Here is a 14,417-nt window from a genome sequence, read left to right on the forward strand (position 1 = left end):
GGTAAGGAGTTTGAAATCAAATTCTGTAAAAAATGACCTGTGAAATCCGAAAGGTGCTCTTTGGAATATGGGCCCCTTTGCCCACCTAGGCTGCAAAAAAGTGTCACACATCTGGTATCTCCGTACTCAGGAGAAGGTGGGGAATGTGTTTTGGGGTGTCATTTTACATATACCCATGCTGGGTGAGAGAAATATCTTGGCAAAAGACAACTTTTCCCATTTTTTTTATACAAAGTTGGCATTTGACCAAGATATTTATCTCACCCAGCATGGGTATATGTAAAAAGACACCCCAAAACACATTCCTCAACTTCTCCTGAATACAGAGATACCAGATGTGTGACACTTTTTTGCAGCCTAGGTGGGCAAAGGGGCCCATATTCCAAAGAGCACCTTTCGGATTTCACAGGTCATTTTTTACTGAATTTGATTTCAAACTCCTTACCACACATTTGGGCCCCTAGAATGCCAGGGCAGTATAACTACCCCACAAGTGACCCCATTTTGGAAAGAAGAGACCCCAAGGTATTCGCTGATGGGCATAGTGAGTTCATGGAAGTTTTTATTTTTTGTCACAAGTTAGTGGAATATGAGACTTTGTATGAGAAAAAAAAAAAAAAAATCATCATTTTCCACTAACTTGTGACAAAAAATAAAAAATTCTAGGAACTCGCCATGCCCCTCACGGAATACCTTGGGGTGTCTTCTTTCCAAAATGGGGTCACTTGTGGGGTAGTTATACTGCCCTGGCATTCTAGGGGCCCAAATGTGTGGTAAGGAGTTTGAAATCAAATTCAGTAAAAAATGACCTGTGAAATCCGAAAGGTGCTCTTTGGAATATGGGCCCCTTTGCCCACCTAGGATGCAAAAAAGTGTCACACATCTGGTATCTCCGTACTCAGGAGAAGTTGAGGAATGTGTTTTGGGGTGTCTTTTTACATATACCCATGCTGGGTGAGATAAATATCTTGGTCAAATGCCAACTTTGTATAAAAAAATGGGAAAAGTTGTCTTTTGCCAAGATATTTCTCTCACCCAGCATGGGTATATGTAAAATGACACCCCAAAACACATTCCCCACCTTCTCCTGAGTACGGAGATACCAGATGTGTGACACTTTTTTGCAGCCTAGGTGGGCAAAGGGGCCCATATTCCAAAGAGCACCTTTCGGATTTCACAGGTCATTTTTTACCGAATTTGATTTCAAACTCCTTACCACACATTTGGGCCCCTAGAATGCCAGGGCAGTATAACTACCCCACAAGTGACCCCATTTTGGAAATAAGACACCCCAAGGTATTCCGTGAGGGGCATGGCGAGTTCCTAGAATTTTTTATTTTTTGTCACAAGTTAGTGGAAAATGATGATTTTTTTTTTTTTTTTTCATACAAAGTCTCATATTCCACTAACTTGTGACAAAAAATAAAAACTTCCATGAACTCACTATGCCCATCAGCGAATACCTTGGGGTCTCTTCTTTCCAAAATGGGGTCACTTGTGGGGTAGTTATACTGCCCTGGCATTCTAGGGGCCCAAATGTGTGGTAAGGAGTTTGAAATCAAATTCAGTAAAAAATGACCTGTGAAATCCGAAAGGTGCTCTTTGGAATATGGGCCCCTTTGCCCACCTAGGCTGCAAAAAAGTGTCACACATCTGGTATCTCTGTATTCAGGAGAAGTTGAGGAATGTGTTTTGGGGTGTCTTTTTACATATACCCATGCTGGGTGAGATAAATATCTTGGTCAAATGCCAACTTTGTATAAAAAAATGGGAAAAGTTGTCTTTTGCCAAGATATTTCTCTCACCCAGCATGGGTATATGTAAAATGACACCTCAAAACACATTCCCCACCTTCTCCTGAGTACGGAGATACCAGATGTGTGACACTTTTTTGCAGCCTAGGTGGGCAAAGGGGCCCATATTCCAAAGAGCACCTTTCGGATTTCACAGGTCATTTTTTACAGAATTTTATTTCAAACTCCTTACCACACATTTGGGCCCCTAGAATGCCAGGGCAGTATAACTACCCCACAAGTGACCCCATTTTGGAAAGAAGAGACCCCAAGGTATTTCGTGATGGGCATAGTGAGTTCATAGAACTTTTTATTTTTTGTCACAAGTTAGTGGAATATGAGACTTTGTAAGAAAAAAAAAAAAAAAAAAAAATCATCATTTTCCGCTAACTTGTGACAAAAAAATAAAAAGTTCTATGAACTCACTATGCCCATCAGCGAATACCTTAGGGTGTGTACTTTCCGAAATGGGGTCATTTGTGGGGTGTTTGTACTGTCTGGGCATTGTAGAACCTCAGGAAACATGACAGGTGCTCAGAAAGTCAGAGCTGCTTCAAAAAGCGGAAATTCACATTTTTGTACCATAGTTTGTAAACGCTATAACTTTTACCCAAACCATTTTTTTTTTTACCCAAACATTTTTTTTTTATCAAAGACATGTAGAACAATAAATTTAGAGCAAAATTTCTATATGGATCTCGTTTTTTTTTGCAATATTTTACAACTGAAAGTGAAAAATGTCATTTTTTTGCAAAAAAATCGTTAAATTTCGATTAATAACAAAAAAAGTAAAAATGTCAGCAGCAATGAAATACCACCAAATGAAAGCTCTATTAGTGAGAAGAAAAGGAGGTAAAATTCATTTGGGTGGTAAGTTGCATGACCGAGCAATAAACGGTGAAAATAGTGTAGTGCAGAAGTGTAAAAAGTGGCCTGGTCTTTCAGGGTGTTTAAGCACTGGGGGCTGAGGTGGTTAAAGGGCCAGCAGCAGCATATTAAAATACAATATGCCCAAACCTCCCAGGGACCATAATCACATGGCAAGAGGCTGACAAGCAGTCCTGTCCAGGCAGAAGTGGCGGAGCTGGTTCCGCCACATTTCTCCCCTTTACCAATCAGACTAACAGGGTATCGGACCTCCTGTCGGTCAGTGCCCATGTTAGTCCAGCAACCCACCCACAGAACACAATCAGCAGTACAGCCCACCCACAATAACGAGTTACTACATCTGGGGTAGTGGGTCGCTTGTCCATGTCCAGGAGCTCTACCTCGACTCTGGGGGTTACTGGCGCTCCGGATCGGTGGGTTGCTGAGTGGGCAGAGACCAGCGGTACTCTGCCCTACTGCCAGTGCTACCATGGGAGTAGCCTGGTTGGAGCCCAGTTGAGGGAGTGGCGTAGTAGGCTCCTCACTCTGGACCCGGTACTGCTGCTGGAGGGCACGATAGGCTGTCTCCCCTTTGGATGAACATCCCTGCTGCCGGGGAACAGGACCGACCGTCCCCAGCCCCTGTGAGGCATGTGCAGAGACCACGGTCCTATCTGCACGGGTGTGGGGCTTATCATCTCCTCTTGGTGGGCTAGGCTGCCGCTGGGGAGAGGGGGTAACAAGTTCATCTAACTTACTCACTTTCTGTCGCTGGGGAGAGGGGATGACAAGCTCCTCTCCCTGAATCTCTCTCTGCTGGTGGAGGGAGGGACCGACTGTCTCCCCTTTCCATATTTTGTCCTGCTGCTGGGGTGCGAGACCGACGGTCTCTGCTCCTGGCAGGACACTCTGCCGCTGGGGGGGAAGGACGGCACCTTCCGCTCCCTGTAACATACACTGCCGCTGGGGAGGAAGGACGGCACCTCCAGCTCCCTGTAACTTACTCGGCCACTGGGGAGGGGGGACGACACCTTCAGCTCCCTGTAACACACACTGCCGCTGGGGAGGCAGGACTACACCTTCAGCTCCCTGTATCACACACTACCGCTGGGGAGGAAGGACAGCACCTTCAGCTCCCTGTAACTCACACGGCCGCTGGGGAGGAAGGACAACACCTTCAGCTCCCTGTAACACACACTGCCGCTGGGGAGGAAGGATGGCACCTTCAGCTCCCGGGAACTTGCTCGGCTGCTGGGGTATCTCCCCCCCTGTCTACCGCTGCCATGGCCTGCAGGTACTCTCTGATCCTCCACTTCACGATCTGTACGAGGTTTTCCGCAGGGTTGGGTCCCAAGAGAGACAGCACCCCATTAACCTCTCTATCAAACTCCTCCTGAGTGTAGCAGGCCTCCATGCTTGCTCTGCTGATTTTGGTTCCTTTGTAGATAGGGGCGCTGTACGGGTACTAGCGTTGCCCTCAATTTGTAATCCAGGAACTGGTGTTGCCCTTGTAGCTGTCCTTCTGGGCCGTGAGAATGATCCCACCGCTGCCACCAATTGTAACGGACCGTTCAGCACACAGCTCCGTTCAGACGATATTTCCCTTTCCAATGCACAGGCAGCTACTGCAAGCACCAGTCTGCCGAACTGCAAACTACACGAATCCTTCAACTCCGGAACAGGAAACACACGAACACTGCAAACAGCTGAACAGGAAAAGCATACAATCGGCTTACACTCCTGGCAATCAGCATACAATCCAATTCTCCCAAGAACGAGACGACACTTCGCTTGAGGGTTAAGCAGAACACACTGTCCTAGGGCATACAGCCTCTTTTATTCACAATCCACAAACATAGTAGTGCCCCCAGGGTTTCTAAATACAACCAATCAATCCATACAATACACACAGACACTCCCACACAAAATCCTCCCCTCTGCCTGTGATATGATTACTGAACACAATGGCTAATATAATTATCACAGGCAGAGAAATACAGTTTTATAAAACATATCACAGGAACCCCAAAACATGCAATAACCCCATAACAAGTATAAAAAATAATTACTGTATAATGTGTCCCCTGTTGTATAGTTTAAAACTACTGACCAATGTCTTTGTGCACCAAATACCGGCGAGATGGCACCATGTAGAAAAGTCCAAACAGTGTCTGTGAGTTAAAATGTCCGCCATCCATTGTTCTCACCATGTGCTTCATCCATTGCTCTCACCATGTGCCTCTGATACATAAAATGGTGGCCACCCAGTAACTCCACAGTATGTCCCCAGATGGTTCTTAAAGGGCCAGCAGCAGCATAATAAAATACAATATGCCCAAACCTCCCAGGGACAATAATCACATGGCAAGAGGCTGGCAAGCAATCCTTTCCAGGCACAAGTGGCGGAGCTGGTTCCGCCACAGACGGTGTCTGCTGCGGAGAGTTAAATTATCCACGCCACATCTCCTGCTTAAAGTGTGCGCATCCCTAATATATCAGGGACATCCAGTGCACTTTTTTCGTAGATAGTGTCCCCTGCGAACAGTTAACTTATCCGCGCCACATCTCCTGTTTAAAGTGTGCGCATCCCTAAAATATTAGGGACATCCAGTGCACTTTTTTCGTATATGGTGTCCCCTGCGAACAGTTAACTTATCCGCGCCACATCTCCTGTTTAAAGTGTGCGCATCCCTAAAATATCAGTGACATCCAGTGCACTTTTTCCGTAGATGGTGTCCCCTGTGGACAGTTAAATTATTCGCGCCATATTTCCTGTTTAAAGTGTGCACATCCCTAAAATATCAGTGACATCCAGTGCACTTTTTCCATAGACGGTGACCGCTGCGGACAGTTAAATTATCCGCGCCACATCTCCTGTTTAAAGTGTGCACATCCCTAAAATATCAGTGACATCCAGTACACTTTTTCCGTAGACACTGTGAACTGTGACATTACCTGTGGTACCTGTCCTGTATAACATTTCATCATCACAAATACCTTTGTAAATTTTTTAGTACATACACTTCCAAATCCTACGCTACTGTACGTGACAAACTTTCAAGCACAAATCACAATAAAAATGAAGAAGGCGAACAGTAAGGGACGGGTAAGTAGCCGTGGTGCTGATGGTGCACGCAGAGGCCGTGGCCCTGGGTGCAGAGAAACAGTGCCTGCTGCCAGAGCACAAGAAAAACAATCATTCAGGATACCTAGCTTCATGTCCCAGTTTGCAGTTCAGCGCAGGACACCACTCTTGAAATCAGACGAGTGCAACAAGGTGGTCGGTTGGATTGCAGCAGATAATGCTTACAGTCAGTTAAGCACCACCCTGTCTTCCACCAAGTCCAGTCTCAGTAGCCAGGAGTCTGGTCAACACAGTCCTCACCCTGATCCTCCTTCCTCCCACCATTTACAATCTGGCCAAACAAGTGATCCCACACTTGGATATTCCAAGGACCTCTTTTCATCGCCTTTACTTGATTTGGCCCTCTCGCCAAGCACACTTAAGGAGGGACATGAGATCTTGTGCCCTGATTCCCAACCTCTTGAACATCCACAGTCACAAGAACATGACGGTGGGGAACGGCAATTAGTGTTTAATGAGGTGGATAATAATGAGGCACAGTTACCATTGAGTCAACCGCAATTATTGTCTCAAGAGGTTGATAAAGAGGATCAGACACAGTTGTCAATCACTGAGGTTGTGGTTAGGTCAACAAATCAGGAGGATGATCAGAGTGAGGAAGTGGAAGAAGAGGTGGTGGACGATGAGGTCACTGACCCAACCTGGGAAGGTGGAAAGCTGAGCGAGGACAGCAGTACAGGGGGGAGGGATCTGCAGCAACGCAACAGGCTGGAAGAGGTAGTGGGGGGGCAAAAGGGAGAAGACGGTCCACACCACACAGGCCCACAACTGTTCTACGGAGCAACCCCTTGCAGAAATCTCCCTTGCCAAGGGGTAGATGTTCTGCAGTATGGCGCTTTTATGAGGAAAGTGCGGACAACAAAAGAATAATAGTTTGCAACCTGTGCCATACAAAAATGAGACGGGGCGTGAACACTACAACCTTACCACCACCAGCATGATCTGCCACATGGCATCCAAGCACCGTAATAAGTGGGACATACGCCTCCTCTTCCCCTGTGTTACGTGATGGCCAATCCCCTGTCAAAGGCGCAGGCTGGATGCATCCCGCCCTGCACCTGGACCTTAGGAAGCACCATCAGCGACCACATCCACTTTCGTGTCACCAGTGAAGCGTACAAATGTCCTTACCCCAGGCATTTGAACGCAAGCGCAAATAACCAGCCACCCACCCACAGGCCATAGCACTAAATGTGCAACTTTCAAAATTAATGGCCATGGAAATGTTGCCATTTGGGCTTGTGGACACTGAGGCCTTCCACAGCCTGATGTCGACAGCCGTTCCTTGTTACGCAGTCCCCAGCTGCCACTATTTCTCACGGTGTGCCTTATACCAACATGTGTCCCGTAACATCACACGTGCCCAGACAAACGCAATTACTGGGAAGGTCCACTTAACCACGGACACATGAACAAGTGCATTCGGCCAGGGATGCTACATTTCCCTGACGGCACACTGGGTGAACGTTGTGGAGACGGGGAGCGAGTCGTACCCTGGGTTTGCACAGGTGCTACCGACGCCAAGGATGGCGGGCCCTACGTCATTCAGAGTTTCCGCCAACAAATACGTTAGCGGCTCCAACCCCCACTTCTCCTCCTACACCTCCACTTCCACCTTCAAATTATCTGCGTGCAGCACCAGTCAGTCATCAGTCAGTAGCTGGAAGCAGTGTAGCACTGCAGTGGGGAAGCGGCAACAGGCCGTTCTGAAGCTGATATATGCTTAGGTGACAAACTGCACACCACCGCAGAGCTGTGGCAGGGGATAAGAGACTAGACTGAGCTGTGGCTCTCGCCACTCAACCTAGAACCACGCATGGTTGTGTCTGATAATGGCCATAACTTGGTGGTGGCTTTGGAGCTTGGCAAGCTCAGACACATCCCATGCCCACGTGTTCAAACTTGTGGTTCAGCGGTTTCTCAAAACCTACCCCAATTTGCCTGAGCCACTGGTGAAGGTGCACCGCATGTGTGCACATTTCCGCAAGTCACCGACAGCTTCAGCCGGTCTGTCAACGCTGCAGCAGCACTTGAAATTGCCAGCTCACCGGCTGTTGTGCTACGTGAGCACATGCTGGAACTCCACGTTCCACATGTTGGCCATACCCCAAAAGACTGAGTGCTGTAATAAAATCAAAAGGTGCTTCAACAAAGTATTAGTTTAAGGGTGTGCACACTTATGCAACCATATTATTTTATTTTAATATTTTTTCTTCCCTCTACCTAAAAGATTTCAGTTTGTTTTTCAATTAAGTTGTACAGTTTATAGGTCACTTTAAAGGTGCAAAAAGTTCTGAAATGATTTATCTTTGTCTCATCTTTGTCCTAGAATATTTCATATTTTCAGTTGTTTCCCACTTGTTTGTTATGTATATAATTCCACATGTGTTAATTCATAATTTTGATGCCTTCAGTGTGAATCTACAATTTTCATAGTCATGAAAATAAAGAAAACTCTTTGAATGAGAAGGTGTGTCCAAACTTTTGGTCTGTACTGTATATATATATATATATATATATATATATATAAAGTATATATATATATATACACTCACCTAAAGAATTATTAGGAACACCATACTAATACGGTGTTGGACCCCCTTTTGCCTTCAGAACTGCCTTAATTCTACGTGGCATTGATTCAACAAGGTGCTGATAGCATTCTTTAGAAATGTTGGCCCATATTGATAGGATAGCATCTTGCAGTTGATGGAGATTTGAGGGATGCACATCCAGGGCACGAAGCTCCCGTTCCACCACATCCCCAAGATGCTCTATTGGGTTGAGATCTGGTGACTGTGGGGCCATTTTAGTACAGTGAACTCATTGTCATGTTCAAGAAACCAATTTTAAATGATTCGAGCTTTGTGACATGGTGCATTATCCTGCTGGAAGTAGCCATCAGAGGATGGATACATGTTCTCATTCTGTTTACGCCAAATTCGGACTCTACCATTTGAATGTCTCAACAGAAATCGAGACTCATCAGACCAGGCAACATTTTTCCAGTCTTCAACAGTCCAATTTTGGTGAGCTCGTGCAAATTGTAGCCTCTTTTTCCTATTTGTAGTGGAGATGAGTGGTACCCGGTATTGTTTTCTGCTCTTGTAGCCCATCCGCCTCAAGGTTGTGCGTGTTGTGGCTTCACAAATGCTTTGCTGCATACCTCGGTTGTAACGAGTGGCTATTTCAGTCAACGTTGCTCTTCTATCAGCTTGAATCAGTCGGCCCATTCTCCTCTGACCTCTAGCATCCACAAGGCATTTTTGCCCACAGGACTGCCGCATACTGGATGTTTTTCCCTTTTCACACCATTCTTTGTAAACCCTAGAAATGGTTGTGCGTGAAAATCCCAGTAACTGAGCAGATTGTGAAATACTCAGACCCGGCCGTCTGGCACCAACAACCATACCACGCTCAAAATTGCTTAAATCACCTTTCTTTCCCATTCTGACATTCAGTTTGGAGTTCAGGAGATTGTCTTGACCAGGACCACACCCCTGAATGCATTGAAGCAACTGCCATGTGATTGGTTGACTAGATAATTGCATTAATGAGAAATAGAACAGGTGTTCCTAATAATTCTTTAGGTGAGTGTATATATATATACACACAAATGAAAAAATCACCAGCAGCACCATCCAAAAAAGGGGGAAACGGGTGCAGAGCCGAAGTATGGGAATAGGTGCTTACCCACTAGTATAGAAAGAAAAATTGGACTGCACTCCTGTAGACTTTCAAAATTGTCAGTGAAGAAACTTTATTCACCCATAAAGTGTCACAGAGCGACATTTTGGTCATACATGAGCCTTTCTCGCTTGAGAAAGGCTCATGTATGAGCCGAAACGTCGCTCCGTGCCACTTTATGGGTGAATAAAGTTTCTTCACTGACAATTTTGAAAATCTACAGCAGTGCAGTCCAATTTTTCTTTCTATATATAAATATATTTATAATTTTTTATTTTTTATTTTTTATCTTCTCAACAGTGATGCGATATGTCTATTCTAGGGTTACCAGTAAAATATCAAACTGTTGCTTAAGGAGACAGCTTACTACCCAGCAACAAAGCGTTCTTTTACCTTCCAAGGACCGGAGTGATGTGCAGGAGCAGGACAGCATTTACCAATTATACCCGAGTGCTAGTACTTCGAAATGACATGAGCATACAGTATTATGAACAGCATTGAATCTATGTCTTCTACTGGTTCATTTGATGTCTGGAGAATCAGCTACAAATAAACAGCATAGGGGAAGATTTATTAAAACTGGTATAAAGGAAAACTGACTTAGTTGCTCAAAGCAACCAGTTGGCTTCTATCTTTTATTTTATAAAGGAGCACTGAAAAATGAAAGGTGGAATCTGGTTGGTTGATATGGGCAACTAGGCCAGTTTTTTGTCCAACAAGTTTTGACAACTCTCCCTCATAGCCTCCTAAGTTGTATATTAATATGTCTGCAAAGTCTATGGCGACTTAGGTCACAAATGCTATGAGTTATCAATCTTCCTGGTAATCCTATCAATAACTAATGAGAAATGGCAACTACTATTAAAATACTGATGCTTGATGTCTACAGGTCTGCATGTTTACTTTTAACTTATTTCACAGGAAAAGGTAAGTAGTAAGGCAAGCTGATGATGATCTCAATGATAATTCCTGTGTGTGAATCCTATAATGCTGTTGTTTGATTCAGGTTGCTAGGCCGGCTGTACACAATAGGGTTCGGCAGAGGGATACACATGTGGATTACCGTTAATTATTGCACTGTTCCTGTACATGAAACAAAGAGCATATATATAATACAGGTGCAGCCCAGCAATTAGCAGTAATATGCATGAGGATCCCACTGCTGGACTGCATTGTACACGGGACGCCTGACTGTTCTTGTGTCCATGAAATTGTGCACCCTGATAATGAGCCTGTATCTGATCAGTCTCCTTGTTACAAATCCTTCCTGGTTCTGCTATTGTTCTTAACCCTAGTTACCACCTAGCTCTTATATGGTTTCAGATCAAATTTCTAGTTCTGACTACTTTGTTGTGTTCTTATGCACTCTGCATTACTAACTGGATTAGTAAAAGAAAACCATGTAAGGGAAATGTATCATCAAAATGGCCAATCAAAATTTTTATTCTAAAAATACTTTTTAAATAGTATTTTATCGCCATATTAGAGCTGAAGCACTCAAAATAAGATGATGTGTCCTGTTCTTTGTAGTTCATATGACAGCTTTGCTGTATAGACTAACGCAGGATCACAAGAGTCATCATTGTCATTAGAGGTTAAGGCACTTTATGATAATTCTATTGTATGACTGATGGCTTAAAAAAGGCAGGATACCACCATTATATGTACAAAGATAAGGCTCATCCGCCGTTACCCTTCAGTTTCTGGGGAAAGGGTTGTACTCTATAACTTCCATTAATTTCAGCTGGTATAAAGCATACACATTCCATTGTACTGTCTGTACATACAATAGAGGAAGAAAGTGCAAAAAAATTAAAACAAATCATCTTGATACTCATAATGGATTGACAGTTGCAGCAAACTTTGACTTGACTTCCAATGGCTGTTATTGCTCATTTCATGTGGGTTTCTTTAGTTATCTTCAATAGAGTTTAAATCTTCAATTAAATTCACAAACGGGAAATGTGTTTAGGATTTGCTTACAGATATGATGCAGATTTCACCCACAACAAATCCTCAATGAGTGAATTTACCCTTGAATGAGACACATTGCTAAATCAGCTCTGTGGCTCCTTTCATTATCAGGCTCAATAAAGTTCTCAGATATCAGCCACCCACCCATTAAAAGTGTTGGCATATCCTCCCAATATTCTACCACTTTATAAGATGGGGGAAATCTTTAAAATTTGAATGCAGTCCCTCATGTGGGCCAATTAGATGTAATTTTGTGTTTATGTAGATTCAGTTGTTGCAGTTCTTCATGTTGTTGTTTTTTTTTATCATGTGAGTCTTATGTTGGAAATTTCACAATCTATGATCTTTAACATTCCCAGGAGAACTTGTGGCTGGACAGCGTTTCTTTAATAATCAAGGATTCATTTGAGGGAGAATTGATGATTATCGATAACCTTTCTGGGTCCGTTTTCCATCACTACTCTTCACCAGCAGTGTGTGAAAAGTGCAACCACGATAAGCAGGAGGTAAAATTTGTCTTTTGTTACTCTTCACAGTCATAGAACATGGTAAATGAGATGAGCCTGCCGACCCATCCCCTTCTCGGCCACGCCCGCAATTTTATATCTGGCGTGACTGGGGAGAAGTCGCAAATTGTGGGGCAACTAGTTTATGTGCCACAATCTGCACCTGAAATATGCCTCATTTAGGGTACTTTCACACTTGAGTTAAAGTTTTCCGGTATTGAGTTCCGTCACAAGGGCTCAATACCGGGAAAAAAACGCTTCCGTTTTATCCTAATGCATTCTGAATGGGAAGCAATCCGTTCAGTATGCATCAGGATGTCTTCCGTTCAGTCACTCTTACGGTATTTGGCCTGAGAAAATACCACAGCATGCTGCGGTATTTTCTCCAGCCAAAAATTCCGGAACACTTGCCGAAATGTATTAATGCCGTATCCGGATCCGGTTTCCTGGTCTGCACATGCACAGACCTTTAAAAATGTGAAAAAAATAAATACCAGATCCGTTTTTCCGGATGACACCGGAGAGACGGATCCTGTGTTTCAATGCATTTGTCAGACGGATCCGCATCCGGAAACAAATGCTATCCGTTTGCATACGGATTTCCAGATCCGGCAGCGGAACTGCCTGCCGCAAATCAACAACGCAAGTGTGAAAGTTCCCTTAGGCATATTTCTGAAACCCAATAGAATTGTAAATTGAGCTCTGGACTATAATACAGGCTGTTTCTCGTGATCAGTACAACACAATTGATTTTGTATATATTTACATGGTTTGCTTCTATGTAGATTAATCCTACAATATAAAAAAATTTCAGAAAAGTTTTGATATATCATTGATCACTAGAAATTCTCTTTCCTGCCGTGAGGAGAGAGTGCGAAATATGAGGGTGCTTCTCTCTTCTAGCGATTGACGGGGCTTTCAGTGCTTTGTCACCCACCTATCAAAGCTTTTGATATGGCTCTATGACATATCAAAACGTTTCTGAAAACTCAGTGACCTTTAAAGGTGAACATTAACTTTAGAGGTTTTACAATCTCTGTGAATTTGACTTCATGTTCAGAAGTTACAGAGGTTCATACATTCTGGATGCTTCAGGGGAAAAGTACATGCCGACTATTTCAATAAATAACCGACCATGTAATACATGAACAGGCTGGGTCAACCAAAACAAGCTCTGCTCTTTGTTTGTGGCCCTCTGCTCAAGTTAACAGAAGGGTGTCCTAAGAGAAAAGTCTACTACACGCCATCTATATCCCCTAATAGGCATGAAACAACCTGTTTTAGTAAGATTCGCAGTGAAAATAAATACGTCCACACAGTGTATTACGTAGTAACTTTTGTGAGCTCCATTTGGTTAAACAAGCCTACGAATAATGAAAGCGCATTAAATAATGCAAAGTATTTTAACCTTATTGAATTATAATATTGTTAAACGATCATAATCATTACAGAGAATAGAATAACTTCAAAGAGAGTAAAAACTAGAGCCGGTAATAGCAAAAGAAAATGAATAATGAAAATAAATAAATAATAATAGTTGTCTACTGCAAAAGCATTATAAGACCAGGTTCACACCAGGAAGATCCAACATAGTTTAAAAAAAAAAGCTAAGGAAATCAATAAGCAAATAGTGTATATGCAAACCTGGGCAACAGGCAATTACGGTACTTCACTACTCTTTTCACATGGTTTAACTTTTTCACTCTGCATTCAATATGTAGCAATTGGCAAACTGAAGCAGAGCATCTCCATGTTCACACCCAGATACTAGTCCAGCCCCTCAACACCTGCAGGCTCGGACTGGCCCACAGGGGTACAGGGGAATCCCCCGGTGGGCCCCTGAGCAAGGTGGGCCCCTAGTCTCCCACCCCCTGCACAAGTGGCACATAACACATTAGATTTAGTACACTACATACATATATTCAATGTACAGCACCTCAACCAGCTTATGTTCATATAAAAAACTTTTTAGATTATTTATTATATTTGAATGTATCCATACAGTGGGCCCCCAAAATAAATTTTACTGGTGGTCCCTAGGTACCCCAGTCCGACACTGAACACCTGTATACCCTAGGAATGCAATAATGTTTTTTTCAATGTACCTCTCATTTATGCATTACTGTAGGCTTCCTATTCTGTACAATGACTGTACATATGATCATAGGCATCCACTAAGTTGCACTATATGTGGAATCCAATCCAACCTGGGCTGTATTGTAGGGAGGGCAGTAGGGGTTATTGACCATGACCCTATCTCCAGTTTTTAAGTGCAACTTTAGAAAAAGAGAAAGTTATGGAGTGTTTGTTAATAGAAATGACTGGGTTCGATGTCCTCACTCTTTATTTTAATAAAGATCCTTACCCTTTAATAGAAGAACTGTGGCCAACTGTTCATTTTTACTTCAACAGTGTCATAGAAAGATGAGGCTAAACAGCAGCCAT

At 43.5% G+C, this 14,417-nt stretch overlaps 1 protein-coding gene across 1 annotated transcript in view; it reads left to right on the plus strand.

Annotated features, from left to right (window-relative positions):
• Nucleotides 1–14,417, plus strand: part of CACNA1I (calcium voltage-gated channel subunit alpha1 I) — a 589,793-nt gene that overhangs the window by 495,154 nt on the left and 80,222 nt on the right. Inside the window, exon 31 of the mRNA XM_040407395.1 lies at nucleotides 11,826–11,972. Coding sequence (XP_040263329.1) covers nucleotides 11,826–11,972 — 147 coding nt within the window. The remainder of the gene's footprint in view (nucleotides 1–11,825; nucleotides 11,973–14,417) is intronic.

Source organism: Bufo bufo, chromosome 9, assembly GCF_905171765.1.
Source record: "Bufo bufo chromosome 9, aBufBuf1.1, whole genome shotgun sequence".
Classification (NCBI taxonomy): Eukaryota; Metazoa; Chordata; class Amphibia; order Anura; family Bufonidae; genus Bufo; species Bufo bufo.